Below are 21,620 nucleotides of genomic sequence, written 5' to 3'. Positions count from 1 at the left end.
CGTCATACTGCTCAGGAAGGAGATGTGTTCTGTCTCCTAGAGGTGAATGTACTTTGGCGCTAAAAGTGCAAATCAATCCCAGAACAACAGCAAAGGACCTTGTGAAGATGTTGGAGGAAACAGGTGCAAAAATATCTATATCCACAGTAAAATGAGTCCTATATCGACATAACCTGAAAGGCCGCTCTGCAAGGAAGAAGCCACTGTTCCAAAACCGCCATAAAAAAATCCAGACTACGGTTTGCAACTGCACATGGGGACCACGATCGTACTTTTTGGAGAAATGTCCTCTGGTCTGATGAAACAAAAATAGAACTGTTTGGCCATAATGACCATTGATATATTTGGAGGAAAAAGGGGGAGGCTTGCAAGCCGAAGAACAACATCCCAACCATGAAGCACGGGGGTGCTTCATGTTGTGGGGGTGCTTTGCTGCAGGTGGGACTGGTGCACTTCACAAAATAGATGGCATCATGAGCAAGGAAAATTATGTGGATATATTGAAGAAACATCTCAAGACATCAGTCAGGAAGTCAAAGCTTGGTCGCAAATGGGTCTTCCAAATGGACAATGACCCCAAGCATACTTCCAAAGTTGTGGCAAAATGGCTGAAGGACAACCAAGTCAAGGTATTGGAGTGGCCAGCACAACGCCCTGACCTCAATCCTATAGAAAACGTGTGGGCAGAACTGAAAAAGCATGTGCGAGCAAGGAGGCCTACAAACCTGACTCAGTTACACCAGCTCTGTCAGGAGGAATGGGCCAAAATTCAACCAACTTATTGTGGGAAGCTTGTGGAAGGCTACCTGAAACGTTTGACCCAAGTTCAACCATTTAAAGGCAATGCTACCAAATACTAATTGAGTGTATGTAAACTTCTGACCCACTGGGAATGTGATGAAAGAAATAAAAGCTGAAATAGATCACTCTCTACTATTATTCCGACATTTCAAATTCTTAAATTAAGTGGTGATCCTAACTGACCTAAAACAGGGAATTTTTACTCGGATTAAATGTCAGGAATTGTGGAAAACTGAGTTTAAATGTATTTGGCTAAGGTGTATGTAAACTTCCGACTTCAACTGTGTACAGTACATGGATGATTTATAAAGCCAGGCACATTTAACAGTTAGGCTATTGATTATAGACCTAGTGAAGTTGGAGTTTCTCTCTCTTCTCACTTTTCTTAGACAATTGATTCAAGTGCTGTTTTCGTCTCCTAACTCCGCTGCTGCCTCAGCTGCATTGTACTCAACACCAATCAGTCCTCTCAGACAGGTGTGAATCAGACAGCTGTCTTGTACACCATGATTATTATATATGTTTTTGCTACTGCTCGACTAAAGAAATCTCGGTTGACCAACAGCCTATTGACCAAACAATTTGTGCAATGGAGTTTTGGCCTTCCATGGTGACATCACCATGCTGTAAATGTGTTGATAGACCAAAAAGAAGAGAGTTTCCAACCTCTCTGCCAATAACAGCTCATTTCACATTTTCCCCTCCCCGCTTAGACAGTCCTAGCTAAACTATTCCTGGAGAAATTGCTCTTTGCTAAGCAGTTTTTCTTTCTTTTTGGCCATTTTAATTGAAAACTATCATAGTGAGGTACTTAATTGTTACCCAGAAATAATTTGATATTGAGATCAAAATGGCTGCATTGGACCTTTTTAAACACCTATTTTATAGTGCAATCCAGTGTATGTATTGCTAAATGTATTGCACACATTACCCAACGAGCCGTCTGTTCCTCTCGATATGTACTAGTTCATAAATAATAAGCATATCCATTACACGTCTCTGTGTCATTTGTCAGCAAACGCAGTGAACAGAGCGCGGTGAGCGTACTGGGCCTGCTCTCGCTCGCCGAGTCGCCTTGCATGAGAGCACTTTATTTTAGGCTAATGAGAACCTCTTTAGAATACACGAGTTAGTGTCTGTGTGAGTTACTGTGTGTGAGTTGCTGTGTGTGTGCAGCAGAGGATACTTGAAAAGCCTGAAAGCTTTTTTAAGAAATTACCCAAGCGTATAAGAGATTAACTTAATGAAAGAGGTGCCCAGGAGAGAAACCAAAAATGTGTGTGCTGTTTTCTCTAGCTCTGAACAGAGGTAGGCCTGACAGGATGGTGTCGTTAGGAGTAAAAATTGAAGTGTTGTTTTACTGCAACGCAGGGAAGTGCCACTCAAAATATGAGCTTCGGTAATTCATACTGAAGTGTCTAGTAATAGATCTGTTTATTCATGTTCAGCGAGGAAGAAATGGTCTCGTGATCCGCCTTCGTTTGTTCTATTTTAATCCTCCCTGTTATTATGTTTTTCAGATCGTGTAACAGAGGTGAATACCAATGTCTACGTCACCAGCTTTGGCCCAGTTTCAGATACAGACATGGTGAGACCACATTCTAATCTTACAAGTACCCTGTTACCACACTGAGCCAAACTAGGCTGAACCAAGCCAAGCTGTACTGGGCTGGGCTGGTTACACATTCACCATAGTTGCTGTAACTGTGCTGGAATGGGCAATGTGAATGGAAAAGTATGCAGGCCAGCACAGTACAGTTTTGGTCTACCCTATAGTGTGAAGCAAGCATGTAGGGAAATTAGTTTAACCTGACCACATTAAATGTACCACTATGTAGAAATCTCTGCAATTTATTACCATGACAACACAATTATGATAAACAAGATATGACAGGAATGGACCAAATTGGTTCTTATAAATTGTTTCTGTGGTGTTTTACTATAATATTATACTGTTGTAAGAATGGTTTGAGGTAAACACTTACGTTTCTTTATTGTAAAACACCACCGAAGCCATGGTACCACACAACAGAGCTCTTAATTACTACACAAGAACGTAGAAAAACCCAATTCTGATTTTGCCATTTCAGGTATTTTGTTTACTGTTTTGTTGCAAAACCATGACACCATTCTGCACCATTTTCCTTTCTGTCGCTTATTTGGATCTCTTAGTCCTGGTCGTATTCATTAGGGCACACCATATCAAAACATTTTGCAACTGAAAATGAAAACAAGCATTTCTCATTGGATGGATTCCATTTGCCCCTTTCTGTTTCCGTCCATTTTCTTCAGTTTGGTGCCAAATGAATAGGACCCTGGTGTTTGTTCCAAGCAGCTTTGCCTGGCTCTAGTGGAGCACCAAAGCCCCCCCTAACACTGACGCCTTAAGATTAGGGCTCCCCTGATCGTCTTCAAAGGGCCCTGGCTTCAAACATAGCCAAGAGACCCCTCTCTCCCTCTCTCTTCCCCCGGACAATCCATCCGCTCCTCTCTTTCTCTTCTCTGGCTAGGCATCACACCTTGTTACCTTTCAAAACCTCAAAATCTTTCCCCTTCGCTTTCCTCCACAGCAGACTTAAGATCTCTGTAGCCAATGCTCCAGCTTGCATCCCCTATTCAATTTCACTGTTCAAGGGACATGTTTAAGTCAGGTTCTGGAAGAATGAGGGAGAGAGAAAAGGAGCGATAAGGCGCACATGTGATTTATTCCCATTGTGTTGCTACCTTTGCTACATTGTTCTACCCTTCTTCATCCTGAGTGCTATTTCACTGTCTGGACTCCTTTCATTCTCTTCTTTTGATGTTGTTTTCTTAGTTTCTTTTCAAAGGCAGAATTGTCCCTTCTTTCTTCTTCCCTGGAGCTCATCCCTATACATCGTTTTCTCTTCACGGCAACACCTTTAGCAGTCTTACTATAGAGAGAGATGTGTTCTCTTTTTCCACTCGGAGCCGTGCCTATTCCTTCAACAGTTTTGTCTTATGAATTATAAAAAAAATTACAAAAAAATCGACTCGTTATTCAAGTCACTTCTTCATTTATCTTGGGCTTGTATTCAAGAAAATACACACACCGATTTTTCATTCCACACTCACAGTCCCATTTTAAAAATGGCAATATCCCACATGAGCCATTTTTTAAATGAACATTATTGTAGGAGCCGTTTTGGCCTGTGTGTTTGTTCTGTATATGTTGTCTGTGTGGCCGGGAGTGTAATTGCCTGAATATTACCGTAATATAAGATGCACCCAAATTGGCTCCAACAACTACGAATCAACTGTTATCTATGAAACAATTATGATATTTGAAGAGCAATGCAGAATTCAAAACCTATCACCCCTAAAAGCAACCTATACATTAGGCATAAGTTTCCATTAAGTATTCACTAGGCGAGTGTGTCCCATGTCGTGGTAAGGAGCGTTAACTTAAGATGTGTACGATCGTCTTGATGCAAAGCCATGCCTTAAACACCTAGGGAGACGATCAGTATGATCGTTTAATGTGTGCATGGTTGATGGTAGCTTGTAGACATGATTGATAACGCCACATAGCAATCTTTGGGATTTCCATACTGAGTCCAGTGGACTACATGAGGTGCAAATCTACTTTGATAAAGCACAGAATATTGTTATCTGTTGTTGCCATCAAATCGCTAGTGGCTGAAGGTAAAATGATGAATTGACTGTTTTCATTGCCCATGTGGTCTCATAAGCTGTGATGTGCTCACACCTAAGGCATGTTTTTCATTCCAGCTCATATGATTTTGAACACAGCTAGTAAGCACACATGCACACCTCTTTCAATACCCTTTGCCCCGGAGGCTGTAACAAGCCAGGCATCCTTTGGAGAATGAAGGGAGAAGCAGGAGGAGAGAGAGAGAGAGATTGTTCTACATCAGCACTGTATCTCATGGCGCCACTTCTCCAGGGCTGCTAGATCAAGTAGTGGGGTTGGATAAGCAGGATAGGTACATGGCACTAACACCAGGGACCTCACCTTGTATAGGCTGCTCCGCTCTAAAGAAAAAACATAAAACTCCCATTCGGTGTGGATTAATGGCAGGCCCAAGTGTATGCAGGAGGAGCAGTGAGTCAGTAATGGATGTTATAGGGGCTGCATTGTCTGGAGGGGATAAGACAGAGAGAAAGGGTGCCATCCACCTAAGCTTCATTACAGGCTGTTTTCACAGCCTCTCACTAGGTGCTGCTTGTGATTTATCCGTTTACATTTGAATAATTTAACAGACCCCTTGCTCAAGGGCACATCGACAGATTTTTCACCTCGTCGGCTCGGGGATTTGAACCAGTGATATTAAGGTTACTGGCCCAACACAAACGGCTAGGCAAACTTTCAGGGCAATTGTAATATAGTATGGACTGACAGCTAAGGAAGGTTCAGAAAGGCAGTTGGTACAACAGAAGATATTGTGCCATTTTTAGGTGAAGGTGCAAGGTTCATATTCACAGTGCAGAAATAATTTGCAATAAAACATTTTTATATATATCTTTTTTTTAAGTGAACTTACGGTTCAGGGTTTTATTGTCTGTAATCGTCACCTGTGGATGATTGCTGATTGTTGACAACAACAATGTTACTTCTGCCCACAGGAATACACGATAGACGTGTTCTTCCGGCAAAGCTGGAAAGACGAGAGGTTGAAATTCGACGGGCCAATGGACATACTGCGGCTGAACAACTTGATGGCCAGTAAAATATGGACTCCGGACACGTTCTTCCATAACGGGAAGAAGTCGGTAGCTCACAACATGACCATGCCCAATAAACTACTGAGGATTCAAGACGACGGCACCTTACTTTACACCATGAGGCAAGTACAGCTCAAACCAAACTATTTGAATTAGTGTTAGAAATTATTAATGAAGTTGAATGAAATATTATTACTGTAGCAGGTTTAGCTTGTTCTTTCAATTTATGTGGAACCAAAACACACAGTCAAAAGTATGACCACCGTACCCAGTCTCCCCCAACGTCACCCTCAACCCAAACAAATTTCATTTGAATGCATGACACACATTGCATGTAGCACGTATCCCCTTGTTTCTCCTCATCGAACCAGTCTCAGTGTACGCCTCCCTTTGCCGCAGTAACCCCCCTAAATCAATAATTATGTTATTTATTGCGATATTTGACTCACTCAGTGCCAATGACGGGGGACATTATTTTGACAAGTGAGTCCCTGTAGAATACAGATGAAAGCATTGCCCAGTCAGAGGCCATTTGAATGGAATCACTTAGGAAAAGAGCATTGTCAGGTCCTTTAGGCTGGAACTGATATAGATAGAGAGCATCTCCACTGCACACAGTGCAATATATTTCAGAAATAGCCCACTATAAATCTGGGGGATGCTCATAGTATGTGTGCCCTATAAGCATTCTCTATCTCTATAGCTTTGGTTTCCATCAACTCTGGTTTATTACTGATTGCACCTTAGTTTAGATTAAAAAGAGGCTCTCATGCTTGTTTTGTACAACTCCATTGGTTGTTCATTCTGACACTACCAAACACGATGTAATAGCCGTAACTATTGCATACTGGTTCACATCAACCGTATTTGATGGAACAGTGCAGAAAATAACAAAGTGAAAAGGGTGTATGCCTGCACAGTTTGGTCGGCACGAATGTGCGTGTGTTTTTGGATGTTACAGTGACGCATTGTGCCCCGCGTGTGTTGTATCTAGGTTGACGGTTCACGCGGAGTGTCCTATGCATCTGGAAGATTTCCCCATGGACTTCCACTCATGTCCCCTGAAGTTTGGCAGCTGTGAGTAATGCATGATTGACAAGTGCAGAGACACACAGGGTCACTGAGGGCGGCAGGGTATGACTCTCATGAAAAGGAAGTGTGATTTGAAATGCATGCAGGAATCAAATGTCTAGTTGGAGTTGCTCAATAGGTCATGTGTCATATGTTGCCAGGTCTGACTTAATAGATCTGTTGAGAGAAAGGGATAAAGCCTGTGCTAAGTACCGTAGAACTAAAGATCCAATTGATTGGGAGTCCTACAGAAAATTAAGAAACACCAGTAAAACTAAAACTAGAAATCCAAAAGCATCCTCCTATGGATAATACAGAGCCTTCCGAATGTATTTACACCCCTTAACTTTTCCACACTTTGTTGTGTAACAGCCTAAATTTAAAATGGATTCAATTTAGATTTTGTGTCACTGGCCTACACACAATACCTCAATAATGTCAAAGTGGAATTGTGTTTTTAGAAATGTTTACAAATTAATAAAAAATGTAAAGCTGAAATATCTTGAGTCAATAAGTATTCAACCCCTTTGTTATGGAAAACCTAAATAAGTTCAGGAGTAAACAATTGCTTAAGTTAAATAATAAGTTGGACTCATTCTGTGTTCAAAAATAGTGTTTGAATGGCTACCTCATCTCTGTACTCCACATATACAAATAATTGTAAGGTCCCTCAGTCGAGCAGTGAATTTCAAACAATTGCAATGACTAACAAAGAAGGTCACCTATTGGTAGATGGTAGAAAAAAAGAAAACATTGAATGTCCCTTTGAGCATGGTGAAGTTATTCATTACACTTTAGATGGTGTATCAATACACCTAGTCACTACAAAGATACAGGCGTCCTTCCTAACTCAGTTGCTGGAGAGAAATGAAATCGCTCAAGGATTTCACCGCCAATGGTGACATTAAAACAGTTAAAACAGAGTTTAATGGCCGTGATAGGAGAAAGCCGAGGATGGGTCAACAACATTGTAGTTACTTCACAATACTAATCTCAATGACCAAGTGAAAAGAAGGAAGCCTGTACAGAATACAAAAATATTCCAAATGTTTGCAATAAGACACTAAAGTAAAACTGCAAAAAAATGTGATAAAGAAAATAACTTTATGTCCCACTCCATATTTTTGTGGCTGTATCATGTTAAGGATATGCTTGTCATCGGCAAAGACTAATTTGTTTTTTAGGATAAAAACAAATGGAATAGAGCTAAGCACAGGCAAAATCCTAAAGGAAAACCTGGTTCAGTCTACTTTCCAATAGACACTAGGAGACAAATTCACCTTTCAGCAGGACAATAACTTAAAACACATGGCCAAATATAGACTGGAGTAGCTTACCTGTCACGTATACTCCCTCTCCAGCCTCTAGGTCATCAGGCTGCTGATTATCCCGCACACCTGTCACCATCGTCAAGCGCCCCAGAGCCTCATGACACTCACCTGGACTCCATCACCTCCTTGATTATCTTCCCTATTGTAAGGTTCAGCTTTTCTTTTCTTAGTCAACCTTGTGTTTTTTTTTTTTGCGTTCTTGAACTTAGCCCTGTCTTTCATTTTTGTTCATTGATTTCACCTGTGTTCGTTTCACACCTGGTCTCATCAGCTCCTTATTCAGTTCTTTCTGGGTTTTTTTTATGGTTGTGAGGTATGTTTGTTTTTGACTACCTACCTGTGTTTGACCATTGCCTGCCTGTGACCACGATTTCTGCCTTCTGCAAAGGCTTAATAAACATCTGCCACGCTCTGCGCGTGAATCTACACCTTTTTCTCCCTGAGCATTCATTACAGAAAACAATACCCCACAACCATACAAACAAAAAGAACTGAACTAAATAGGGAGCGGATGAGACCAGGTGTGAAACGAACACAGGTGAAATTAATGAACAAAAATGAAAGACAGGGCTATGTTCCAGAACACAAAGAAACAGGGCTACGTTCAAGAACACAAAGAAAAAGAACACAAGGTTGACTAAGAAAAGAAAAGCAGAACCTTACACCTATATCTGTCACTCCCCTTGGTTCTTTCCTCAGGTGTTATTGACTCATGTCGTTGCGTTGTTTGTGTTTCGTGTTTATTGTTTTGTTTATTTATTAAAACACTCACTCCCTGTACTTGCTTCCCGACTCTCAGCGCACTCGTTATATTACCAAGATGACTTTGAATGTTCCCCGAGTGACCGAGTTACAGTTTTGACTTAAATTGGCTTGAAAATCTATGGCAAGACTTGAAAATGGCTGACTAGCAATGATCAACAACCAACTTGACAGAGCTTGAAGAATTTTAAAAAGAATAATGTGCAAATATTGTACAATTCAGACGCGCAAAGCTCTTAGACTTACCCAGAAAGACTCACAGCTGTAATCGCTGCCAAAGGTGATTCGAACATGTGTTGACTCAGTGTTGTGAATACTTCTGTAAATGAGATTTCAATGTCAATAAGTGGGGTATTGTATGCCGATGGGTGAGACACAACAAAATGTGGAATAAGTCAAGGGGTATGAATATATGTATGTATACAGTATATAAGTAGTTCATTTTATTAGTTGTATCAGTAGTTGTAGCAGTATTTTTATTAGTTGTAGGCCTATTTGTAGTTTTTTTATTATGATTATTTCATTTGTATAATTATTAGACAGTAGTTGCCATATTATTCTTGTTACTAAGTATAGTTTTTTTTGTTTAGTGTTTTTCATTTGGACACTTGAAAACGAGATGATGCATCTCAAGAGATTTGATCCTGCAGAATTTCAAATCAATAGCATAAATGTACAGTACCAGTCAAAAGTTTGGACACACCTACTCATTGCAGGGTTTTCTTTCTTTATACTATTGTCTACATTGTAGAATAATAGTGAAGACATCAAAACTATGAAATAACACATATGGAATCATGTAGTAACCAAAAATGTTAAACAAATCAAAATATATTTTATATTTGAGATTCTTCAAAGTAGCAACTTTGCACAATCTTGGCATTATCTCAACTAGCTTCACCTGGAATGCTTTTCCAACAGTCTTGAAGGAGTTCCCACATATGCGGAGCACTTGTTGGCTGCTTTTTCTTCATTCTGCAGTCCAACTCATCCCAAACCATCTCAGTTGGGTTGAGGTTGGGTGAATGTGGAGGCCAGGTCATCTGAAGCAGCACTCCATCACTCTCCTTCTTGGTCAAATAGCCCTTACACAGCCTGAAAGTGTGTTGGGTCATTATCCTGTAGAAAAACAAATGACAGTCCCACCTAGTGCAAACCAGATGGGATGGCGTATAGCTGCAGAATGCTGTGGTAGCCATGCTGGTTAAGTCTGCCTTGAATTCTAAATAAATCACTGACAGTGTCACCAGAATGGATGATCACCAGCATGCGGAGATCATCCGTTCACCTACAAAGACACGGCGGTTGGAACCAAAAATCTAAAATTGGACTCATCAGACCAAAGGACAGATTTTTACCGTTCTAATGTCCAGTGCTCGTGTTTCTTGGCCCAAGCAAGTCTCTTCTTATTATTGGTGTCCTTTAGTAGTGGTTTCTTTGCAGCAATTAGACCATGAAGGCGTGATTCACGCAGTCTCCTCTGAACAGTTGATGTTGAGATGTGTCTGTTACTTGATCTCTGTGAAGCATTTATTTGGGCTGCAATCTGAGGTGCAGTTAACTCTAATGAACATATCCGCTGCAGTAGTGGTAACTCTGGGTCTTCCTTTCCTGTGGCGGTCCTTGTGAGCCAGTTTCATCATAGCGCTTGATGTTTTTTGCGACTGCACTTGAAGAAACTTTCAAAGTTCTTGACATTTTTTGTATTGACTGACCTTCATGTCTTAAGGTAGTAATGGACTGTTGTTTCTCTTTGCTTATTTGAGCTGTTCTTGCCATAATATGGACTTGGTCTTTTATAAAATAGGGCTATCTTCTGTATACCATCCATACCTTGTCACAACACAACTGATTGGCTCAAACACATTAAGAAGGAAAGAAATTCCACAAATTCACTTTTAACAAGGCACACCTGTTACCTGGAATGCATTCCAGGTGACTACCTCATGAAGCTGGTTGAGAGAATGCTAAGCGTGTGCAATGCTGTCATCAAGGCAAAGGGTGGCTACTTTGAAGAATCTCGAATAGAAAATATATTTTGATTTGTTTAACACTTGTTTGGTTACTACATGATTCCATATGTGTTATTTCATAGTTTTGATGTCTTCACTATTATTGTACAATGTAGAAAATAGTCAAAATAAAGAAAACCCTTGCAATGAGTACTGTAGGTGTGTCCAAACTTTTGACTGGTACTGTAGTTGCGGCCACCAGCTTTGAATTAATCACCACTGTGACCTTTGTTTTTGGTGTCATTCAGCGCTGCTCCTCGCTCTCCTCCATGTCAACAACACCATCACATTTTGTCATTTCCAAGAGGCAGAATATCATTTCTTTACTTCATTTGATTTGAGCCTAAACCCTTTATAAAATCCCACACCATAACAAACAAAACAGGAGAATCAAGACCAGGAAAGACACAAGGATAAGAATAGATTTGGTTTCTGCTGCTACAAACTTCCACCAGTTACAGCAATAATCATTGCATAACCGCTGAGGGTGTTGAATCGTTTCGATAACCATAACAAAGAAATGGGGCCAAATGCTTCAGCCCTTAAAAGCAACAAAAAAAAAGCTTAGTGAGTCAGTATGTGACATTGCATGTTGTGAAGTACACTGCAAGCCATCCACTGGCTGTAAAATGTTTGACCTATTAACCCCTAAAAGCTAAAAGTCTAAGCCTGTGGGAGGGGGGGGTTCTACTAAGCTAACATATGAAATAGTTTTAAGATGGTCATACCATGGATCATTTAGCTATTTTATTTTTTATTTTAGGCCCCATGCAGGTTTAAAAAAAATATACAATTTGATACAATATTGAATTTGTCTTTTACTGCTGTAGCCATAGAAACGAATTGAATAACACATTCATAAATGGCAAAACAGACAGTCAAAAAATAAATCATAAAGAAGGTTTTTTAGTGTATGTCCATACTTCCATTCATTTTAGAAACCAGTACTGAGTTACATTGATACACTTGTGGGTTTCGTAGAACACCATTGTGTTTGTGAGTGTCTCCCCTTTCCATAATGAATGCTATAGACAGAAGTTGTCAAATCGGCGGTACTGACTTAAGACGAGTCCCGTGGGGCTTGTGGGCCAAACCGTTCAGACGCTGCAGACGTTTGTTTGTGAGTAGACCGATTTTCAGGATGCCTCTTAGTCTGCCAAACAGCACTGTAGCTCTGCCACTTTCCACTGCAGATGTGGAAGGCCGACATAGGCGGATGTGCAGGATTGAACCTATCTCTAACTTAAACAGACGGATTTTGATGGGGATTTTTGTATTATGTTTATTGATTGACGCATGGCTGCGTCAATCGACTATAGGGGGAAACTCATCCATTGCCAATAACCAATTAATAATACAAGCCTTACTTTAAATGTCAAGATGAATTAATATGTTAAGTGTTTTCATGGCGCAGCAAGACTCGCAGGGAGAGAATATGATTCCCTAATGGCATTGATGACTCACTGTTTGTCAATGTTTACTATATGAAATGTGTTATCCTCTTGATATCTGTGTCTCTGTATAAAACACCCACGATTAGGAAGATGCGATGGCTTTGGCAGAAGTGGCTTTCTGCCAAAACCATCACATCTTCCTTATCGTGGGTGTTTTATACAGAGACACAGATATCAAGAGGATAAGACATTTCTATATACACTGAGTATATATACCAAACATTAGGTACACCTTCCTAACATTGAGTTGCAACCCCTTTTGCCCTCAGAACAACCTCAATTTGTCAGGGCATGGACTCTTCAAGGTATCGAAGGCGTTCCACAGGGATGCTGGCTCATGTTGACTCCAATGCTTCCCACAGTTGTGTCAAGTTGGCTGGATGTCCTTTGGGTGGTGGACCATTCTTGACACACACGGGAAACTGTCAAGCAGCGTTGCAGTTCTTGACACAAACCAGAACCTTGACACCTACTAACATACCCCGTTCAAAAGCACTTAAATATTTTGTCTTGCCTATTCACCCTCTGAATGGCACACATACACGATCCATGTCTCAATTGTCTCAAGTCCTTTTTTAACCTGTCTCCTCCCCTTCACCTACACTGACTGAAGTGGACTGAACAAGTGACATCAATAAGGGATCATAGCTTTCACCTGGATTCACCTGGTCAGTCAATGTCATGAAAAGAGCAGGTGTTCTTAATGTTTTGTATACTCAGTATATACAGTACCTATCTAAAGTTTGGACACGCCTACCTATTCAGGGGGTTTTCTTTATATTTACTATTTTCTGCATTGTATAATAACAGTGGAGATATCAAAACTGTGAATTAACACGTATGGAATCATGTTGTAACCAAAAAAGTGTTAAACAAATCAAAATATATTTAATATTTTAGATTATTCAAAGTAGCCACCCTTTGCCTTGATGACAGCTTTGCACACTCTTGAATGAGCAGGTGTCTAAACTTTTGACTGGTACTGTATATTATATACACACTAATATGGTGTGATTTAGATCCTATATAATTTATACTAGGTGTTAATTTCTTAAGTCAATAGTAATTTTCTTTCAGTTGCCTAACAAAATGTAATGAGAACAAAATGTACAACAGTCATTGAGATAAGCATCTGGAGTAGATTTTTTGTCGGAAATTATACAACCCTTAAACAGTTCAGTGACGTAATATACACGTTTCTCTTAAATGATCAGAAATGACAATGAATCACTGCCCTATTTTCAAATGCCACACTGATGGTGTTACCCTTACTCTTTTTGTGATCTTAGATGCCTATACAATGTCAGAGGTTACTTATGTTTGGACCAGTAAGCCTGCCGATTCTGTGGTGGTGGAAGGAGAGAGCTCCCGTTTGAACCAGTACGACCTGCTCGGCCAAACAGTAGGCCAAGAAACCATCAAGTCCAGCACAGGTAAACTCAGGATATTACCGTTTTTTTTTTTAAATCGCTTTGGTACTATTTCCACACGTATGTGGTACATTTTCACAACTCTTAGTACAAAACTCCAAACTGGTCACACTTGTAACGCAGCCAGTCTTTCATTCTAAACCTGTCAGTGTGCATTAATTTGGATTGTAAACATCACCACACAACCACTGATTCAAAATATAAGTTTGTGAAATGTAATAAGAATATTGGTTTAATCCCAAAACACAACATAATGATATCTTTTCAATTTAGTCGTTTTAACGACAAGTTAATCCAAAAGCAAACAATGGAAGATAGTACGTGTTTGAAATCATCCTTAGAAGTGTTGAAAGTAATATGCTACAGTACTGTAAATTACAGTAGATTACAGTTTTCACATGCACTTAAATTACCCAACAAAATTTACAGATAATCTATATTTCCCATAATATCTATCCGATGTGTAATCAAGGGTGTGATCAACGAAGACATCCTCTACAATCGTTCATGCAACAACAAAAAATGAATAAGAAATTCAATTTAAAAAATGTAATGAATCAAAATAAAACAATGTTTAGCACTCATTAATTTGCATCAAGCCTGTCTTAAACATTTGGCCATAAAATCTCATCCACATCACAATGAATGTCCTCATTATTCATGCACCAAGCTTGCATTGATGTCGTTGCATGCCTCATCCATGGCCAGAAGGAGAGTGGCGCGCTCATGGGGATGGCTTTCGTACACCTTCCACCATGCTGAAAACAAATGAGAGTATGGGGGCAGGTATAGTGTCACGAATCGGGGAATTGGGGATGGGCCCGAAACCATGCCTGAACCACCTCTGCATGATGGAACCAGACATTGTCCCAGACAATGACATAGGTGACCCCTTCACTGTGACAGACCTGCTTAATTCAATTGAGAAACACAATGAGTTGTGCAGCGTTGTAGAATCCAAGTAATGGCCTACGTCCTACCACACCATCTTCAGAGATTGTGTCGCTCATGGAGATGTTTCCCCCACGTTGTCCAGGCACTTGGACGATCGCTCGTTGGACGATGAGGTTCCACTCACAGCGTCGAATTTTGGCCAGGTTGAAGCCCGCTTCATCAACAAAGATATACTTGTGATGGTTCACAGCAGCATCAAGCACCATCACCCTCTAAAAATATATTTTGGTTAGTTATTTTTACAGTATAGTTCCAATATGATATTGTGAAGTAGCATGTGCATTAATAGTAACAGTAATACAGTAGTATATAGTGATGTACCTGAACATACTCGGCCCGCAATTGTTTCACCCAGTCGTTGTTTCTCTCAAAAGGCACCAAGTAAATGTGTTTCAGAGATACCTGGTGCCTCTTCAAAAGGCAGGCGATTGTTGGTAGGCTGATGGATGCCACATTGGCAAAGGTGTCATCGTTCTCCTCAATGGCCTGCTTTATTTCAGACAGTCTTATTTCATTCCTGGCCCTCACTATTTCCACCACTGCCCACTCCTGCTGGTCGGTCAGCACACGGCCACGGCCACCACTATGGGGTTTTCTGTCAATTCTGATGGTAGAACAGAGTATACTGTCAGTAGATCACACTGTAAGAATACTGTAATATGTTTTGTGAATTTACATGCATTACAATATGTAATTTACTGTAAATGTAATGGTAAAGCATAGTACATATCCTGCAGACTTAACCGTTTTCTTGGCGACATGTTCTCATAATCAAATTGACGGTCAATCTTTTCAGATTGGGGTGAACTAATCTGGCAGCCTTTGCCGTGGTAAGGCCTCTGTTTACAACATGGTCAACGATGATGGCCCGGACTTCATTAGACACAACAGTTCCCTGTTCTCTGCCTCGCTCTCTCTGATGTCTATGTCTTTGACCCCTTTGATGGGGCCTATGCCCACCTCTTTGACCTCTTTGATGGTACCTATGCCCACCGCTCTGACGGGCCGCTTGTCCATAAGCTCTTTGATTTCTTCCTCTCCCTTGCTGTCTATCCTGCTCCATGTTGAAAGAAAGTGCAAGTGTACACACACCGTTTTATATGGTCACCAATTGTGGTTACCACTATGTGAAATCAATTAGCAATAACAAGTAGTCATTAGGTATGGTTATCATGTATCATACATGTCATTTAGATGTTTATACTTTACAAACACATATTTTATGTCTGTAGTTCTCAAAATCCATATATAGTAGACAAACCAGTTTAAAATCTATAGGTTTACCAAACGGTTAAGTGATTAACCATTAAGCGCAGATGGATTAAGTGATGGTCAAATGTATTTAAACAAATGACAAGAGAATCATATAAAAAGTATTGTGAGCATTGCATTGTGAAAGGCAATTACTTTATATGAAAGGTATTTCTAGATGTAACACTGATTAGGTTTGCTGAAAAAGTTACTGTGTGATTTTGTGTGTTGTACTTAGTGATTTGAAATGTGCTTAACGTTTTTTTTAAATTGCCTTTTTGATAATCTGTTTTGAGTTTTGTACTGAGTTGTGAAATTTTCCCACATTCTTGTGAAAAGACTACCAAAGCGAAAAAAGAAAAGAAAAAACGGTATTTCACTTGGTTATTCACTCAATTAGATAAGCACATGCTCCCCCTGCAGGCCTGGATCCCATCTCTGCCACAAAATGCAACAAAGTGAAAATAAACTAAATCAGAGTACATGTGAAGGACAGTGAGCATGTATAGGAATTTATTCAACATCACTTTGTAGTTGGCCAACGTTTAGTGCATGTCACTGCTGGCTGCATATGTTTGTTCAGTGGTTCTCAACCCGTTTTGGTTACTAAATCCCCCAATTACATCTCACTCATCCCAAAGAACCCCCTCTTTTGCAACTAAGGACTAGGCCTAGATTCTTATGAAATCCTCCAAAGACCCCACTGTGGATAGGCCAAGTCTCCCCAAGAGTACTAGAAACCCAGGTTTCGAAACACTATTAGTTGACCCAGCCTGTGGATAACAGAGGCTGAAAGAATGTTCAGTCCCTGTCCTCTCATACTGAAACAGTCCTCTCAGCTGGAGATACAGTAACTGCATGTCTGATGAGCTTATTTGTAAGAGCTGCGACTAGTCTGACTAGGGAACCAACTGCACAAAACAACAACCGATTCTGCTTTGACTGTTGAATCAAGAGACTCTTCACTTTACCTTGAACCAATCGAACTATAAAGGCTTCGGAGACACAGGTGCACAGCTTCCTACGGGAGGCAAGAGGGGAACACTCCTGTTCTACTCTGTCGGTTGGAGAGGAAGCAGAAGCACAGCTGTAGGAGCTGCCATTCACTCAGACACACAGGGGAGCTCCGTTCTGAAAGGAGGGCCGCCTCCTTATTCCTGAGCTGTACTGCTGCTGCTGGTCTTATTTTGGAGCCATCGTAAGACACAAGAGGAGCCTTGTCTCACAGAAGTGCACCAGAGCGATAAATGGGGAAGAAATGCTGTGTTCTGGGCTGTGAAACAAACACACAGTAAAAAAGGGAAGGAAAAGTCTGTGTATAGGAACAGATGGAGAAAAAAAAGCTGTCAACAAAGGGGTTGGAGGGGAGTCCTTAGCGTAAGGAGAGCCATCCAACAGTGACACATACACTCCACCAAGAGACATACAGGCTCGTTTTAGCTGTATGGCGAACAGGTTGTTTGTCAATATTGAGCATTTTGACCTTTCGAAATGCAGTTTTTCATCTGATTTTAGGGGTGTTACAAAATATGTGTAATATTGAGGGAAAGCAGAAGGCACCGTGGAATTATATGTTTTTTATTACATTACATTTCTTGACTGAGCTCCACCATTGAAATAAAAGCAAAATATACTAGGGAGATGTTGGCTGCTTTGAAAAATGCCAAAAGCTCCTAGGAAAATACAGAATAATAGTCATTTATAGCCACAGAGAAGCCATAGAGAAACCTCAGAGAAATGCGGGATACGCTCCAGCTATGTGGCATGGCATGGATTGTCTTGTCACCATGACCTTTGGCAGCAAAACGGATCAATACGGTGGCCAATGTAGTGGTCTTCAATGATTAGTATCTGCCCTCCCTCTGCATGTCTCTGCATGCGTCTCTGGGGAGCACTCTCGTCACACAAGTCATTACATGTTTGAAACACTCTCGAGGATCTTCATGACCAGGTCAGTCTGGTTCTATGCAGCGTGGATCTATTCTCCTCCTCTGTCATCCCTCCTTTCCCCCCTCCTTCCTTCCCTTCTTCTTCTTCTTCCCCTTCACTTAGTGTCACATACTTCAAAATGAGCGGACCAAGGCGCAGTGTGCATTGAGTTCCACCTCTTTTTAATACAAAGTGAAACTAAAAACAAAGAACGTGAAGACGTAGTGCCCAAACACACTAACACAAACACACAATATCCCACAAACACAAGTGGGAGAAATGGCTACCTAAATATGATCCCCAATTAGAGGCAACGATTACCAGCTGCCTCTAATTGGGAACCATACAAAAACACCAACATAGAAAATATACTAGAACACCCCCTAGTCACGCCCTGACCAACTACACCATAGAGAACCAAGGGCTCTCTATGGTCAGGGCATGACAGTACCCCCCCCCAAAGGTGCGGACTCCGGCCGCAAAACCTAAAACCAAATGGGGAGGGTAGGGTGGGTGATTAGTGTCGGTGGCGGCTCCGGTGCAGGTCATAGCCCCCGCCCAGACCCCGGATCCAGCCATCGCGCCGTGCTGAAGCAGGCACGGCGCAAAGGAGGGCTCCGGCCATGGAGCTGGGTTGGACGCCGTGCCTGGACTGGGCACCGGCGCAGAGGAAGGCTCCTGCCATGGAGCGGGACTGGATGCCGTGCCTGGACTGGCCACCGGCGCAGAGGAAGGCTCCTGCCCTGGAGCGGGACTGGACGCCGTGCCTGGACTGGCCACCGGTGCAGAGGAAGGCTCCTGCCCTGGAGCTGGACTGGACGCCGTGCCTGGACTGGGCATCGGCGCAGAGGAAGGCTCCCGACATGGAGCGGGACTGGACACCGCCACTGGAAGCTCCGGGCCGTTGACCGTCACAGAAGGCTCCGGACCGTGGACCGTCGCTGGAGGTTCCGGACCGTGGACCGTCGCTGGAGGTTCCGGACCGTGGACCGTCGCTGGAGGTTCCGGACCGTGGACCAACGCTGGAGGTTCCGGACGGTGGACCGTCGCCGGAGGTTCTGGACTGGGGAGGCGCACTGGAGGCCTAGTGCGTGGAGCCGGCACAGGTTTCACCGGACTAATGACACGCATTTCAGGGCGAGTGCGGGGAGCAGGCACAGGACGTACTGGACTGGGGAGGTGCACCGGAGGCCTGGTGTCTGGAGCCGGCACAGGTGGCACCGGACTGGTGACACGGACTTCAGGGCGAGTGTGGGGAGCAGGCACAGGAGGTACCAGACTGGGGAGGTGCACTGTGCTGCAACACTCTCATCGCTACCACCTCTCTCCGTAATCTTTCATCGAATTCCTCCTCCGACTCCCAAACAGGTTCTGGCACTCTCCGCTGCTCGACCACCAGTTCCATGTGCCCCCCCCCCCAAAAGAAATCTTGGGGTTTCTGTGGCTGTGGTCCCCGGCATCTGTCGCTGTCCTTCCATGCTCCATGGCGACTCCCACCAAGGAAGGGTCTCGTGTTCTCCCATGATTTCCTCCCATGTCCAAAACACCTTCTCCTCCATGGCACGCTGCTTGGTCCTTGCGTGGTGGGATATTCTGTCACGCACTTCAAAATGAGCGGACCAAGGCGCAGCGTGCATTGAGTTCCACATCTTTTTTATACAAAGTGAAACTAGAAACAAAACCACAAAACTTACAGAGAACGTGAAGACGTGGTGCCCAAACACACTAACACAAACACACAATATCCTACAAACACAAGTGGGAGAAATGGCTACCTCAATATGATCCCCAATTAGAGGCAACGATTACCAGCTGCCTCTAATTGGAACCATACAAAAACACCAACATAGAAAATGTAAACTAGAACACCCCCTAGTCACGCCCTGACCTACTACACCATAGAGAACCAAGGGCTCTCTATGGTCAGGGCGTGACACTTAGACATCACACACTCCCGGGTTTAGTGCCACTATCCATTACTACCCATAAGTCAACATTCCAACGATGTAGAGAAAATTACTGTTGGGTGTTTTAACATCCAATGGGAATTTGTAATCTGTTTTCATTGAGGAGAAAGCCCTACGATCTCAACTAAATGATTCAGTCATATGCCACTGGTCTGAAAGTGCAGTGCTTAAAAGATTGAATTCCTGGGCTTAAGTGCCACTAAGAGCGTTGTCCAAGTGAAATACGGAGGAGCCCCCGTCACTGAATCCCTTCGTTTTACTATCCCCTACATATTTGCTGATTGTGTTTAAATTAATCATTCATTAGTACCATGTCAGTGTGTAGTGTACCGTTGCGGTAAACTAGGTCGTTTGGCACGACTAACTGTATTCTGAGGCTTGAGTGTGAGGGACATCTTGCATCGGGCCACAAACATAACAGCTAAATTGTTTTAGAAAATCATTTAATTTTGTTGTATTTTTACATTGAGTCACAGAGAGGACGGGGGTGTTTTCCAAAGCAAATGAGTGGACCGGAAATGACAAAATAACTCAAAGTTCATATTTGTACATTTTAATGAATTCATGAAAATGTGCATCTCAAGTGGAGGCGTGCTGGCATCATCAGTGCCGACAGGAGGCTGAAGCGATCTAGAACCAGGCTCTCCATCTTCATTTACACCAACAGAGGGCTATGTCAGCGCTGCCCTATGTCTCCTGCCTCATTCTGTAATGAGAGTGTATTGCTCATCTGCTGGGAAGGCATCCTTCCCCTGGTCTACTCCATTCCCCATCAAATGTGGCTGATTTAACAAGCTATAGGGGAAGGCAGGCTAGCCACCTCCCATCTGCCGCTTTAGAACATTGCAAGTCCCTCACCACCACCGTCTCCAGGCCACCACCGGAGTTGGAGGGTGAGATTTGTATCTTCAGTATTTCCCATCCTTGGTGGCCCAGGATCAGTATCCGGCTGTGCTTCTTTATATCCTCCCCAAGCTGAGGCCAGGTAGTGAAGTCCACACACCTCCACCCGCCCCTGTTGGACAGAAGAGCAACAACCCAATCTGTGGTCTTCATCTTCAGCCAGGGGTGAAGGGTGAGATCCATGTCTCTGGCACTGCCAACCCTGGCTGTGGCAGGAGGGTTACGTACATACCTCCATCCACCTCTGAGGACATTGCTTTTGAAGATGCAGATTTTGAGTGATAGTCTGATGTTCTTGGCTCTCCATACTGGTCTTAATATGGTGATCACGTTGCTCATGGAATTGCCATCCTTGGTCATCTTTCTCCCAAGACAAATGAACTCATCCACCTCTTCCACAGCAGGGTTGTTGATGTTGGTTTTGGTGATCACCATAATGGTTTTTGTCTTTTGAATGTTGATGTTGAGTCCTGCCATTTGTGCGGTCTGCCAACTTCTGAGTTTTTTCCTGCACGTCCACATGTCAAGTTGCAAGAATAGCGAGATCACCTGCATAGGCCAGATCCTCAAGCACTTAGTCAAGGGTCCATATGATCCCACATTTTCCACCTGTTGTGGAAAGCATTAAGACTCCCTCTAAATGGGTCTAAAGCAGGCAATACTGTAAGTGCTCTTGAATAACAGGGATACAAAATATTTTGCGATTAGCCCGAAAAAAAATCACGCTTTCCTTCTGCCAAGTGGCAGTATCAAGGCCTTTATTGCAGAATCACAACAAATGAGATATATGTCTCTGTTCTGTTGCCATGGGTAACACACATCTTTCTCTACTCATCTCTAATCTTGGATTCTTTTTTAGATATTCTCCCATTACAAGTTGTGTATGCTGTTGCGTCATTGGCATTATTTAATGTCCTCGGATGCGCTTTAGTTTTCAGATGTGGTTATACAGTTGCCATGTGCAATGCTTAATTCAATTGGCCTTGTTTGAAATCTGAAAAGTACACCATTTTTCTAACATTGCATATCAAACCCAAGGTGTCCACATCCA

At 42.3% G+C, this 21,620-nt stretch overlaps 1 protein-coding gene across 1 annotated transcript in view; it reads left to right on the top strand.

Moving 5' to 3' along the window:
- LOC106611612 (gamma-aminobutyric acid receptor subunit alpha-2) overlaps positions 1-21,620 on the top strand; it is a 60,359-nt gene that overhangs the window by 12,451 nt on the left and 26,288 nt on the right. The window contains exons 4-7 of the mRNA XM_014212000.3: positions 2,322-2,389; positions 5,407-5,627; positions 6,500-6,582; positions 13,425-13,568. Of these exons, the coding sequence (XP_014067475.1) occupies positions 2,322-2,389; positions 5,407-5,627; positions 6,500-6,582; positions 13,425-13,568 (516 nt within the window). The remainder of the gene's footprint in view (positions 1-2,321; positions 2,390-5,406; positions 5,628-6,499; positions 6,583-13,424; positions 13,569-21,620) is intronic.

This window comes from Salmo salar, chromosome 09 (genome assembly GCF_965601325.2).
Source record: "Salmo salar chromosome 09, fSalSal1, whole genome shotgun sequence".
NCBI classification, from domain to species: domain Eukaryota; kingdom Metazoa; phylum Chordata; class Actinopteri; order Salmoniformes; family Salmonidae; genus Salmo; species Salmo salar.
This window is presented reverse-complemented; position numbering and strand designations above follow the sequence as displayed.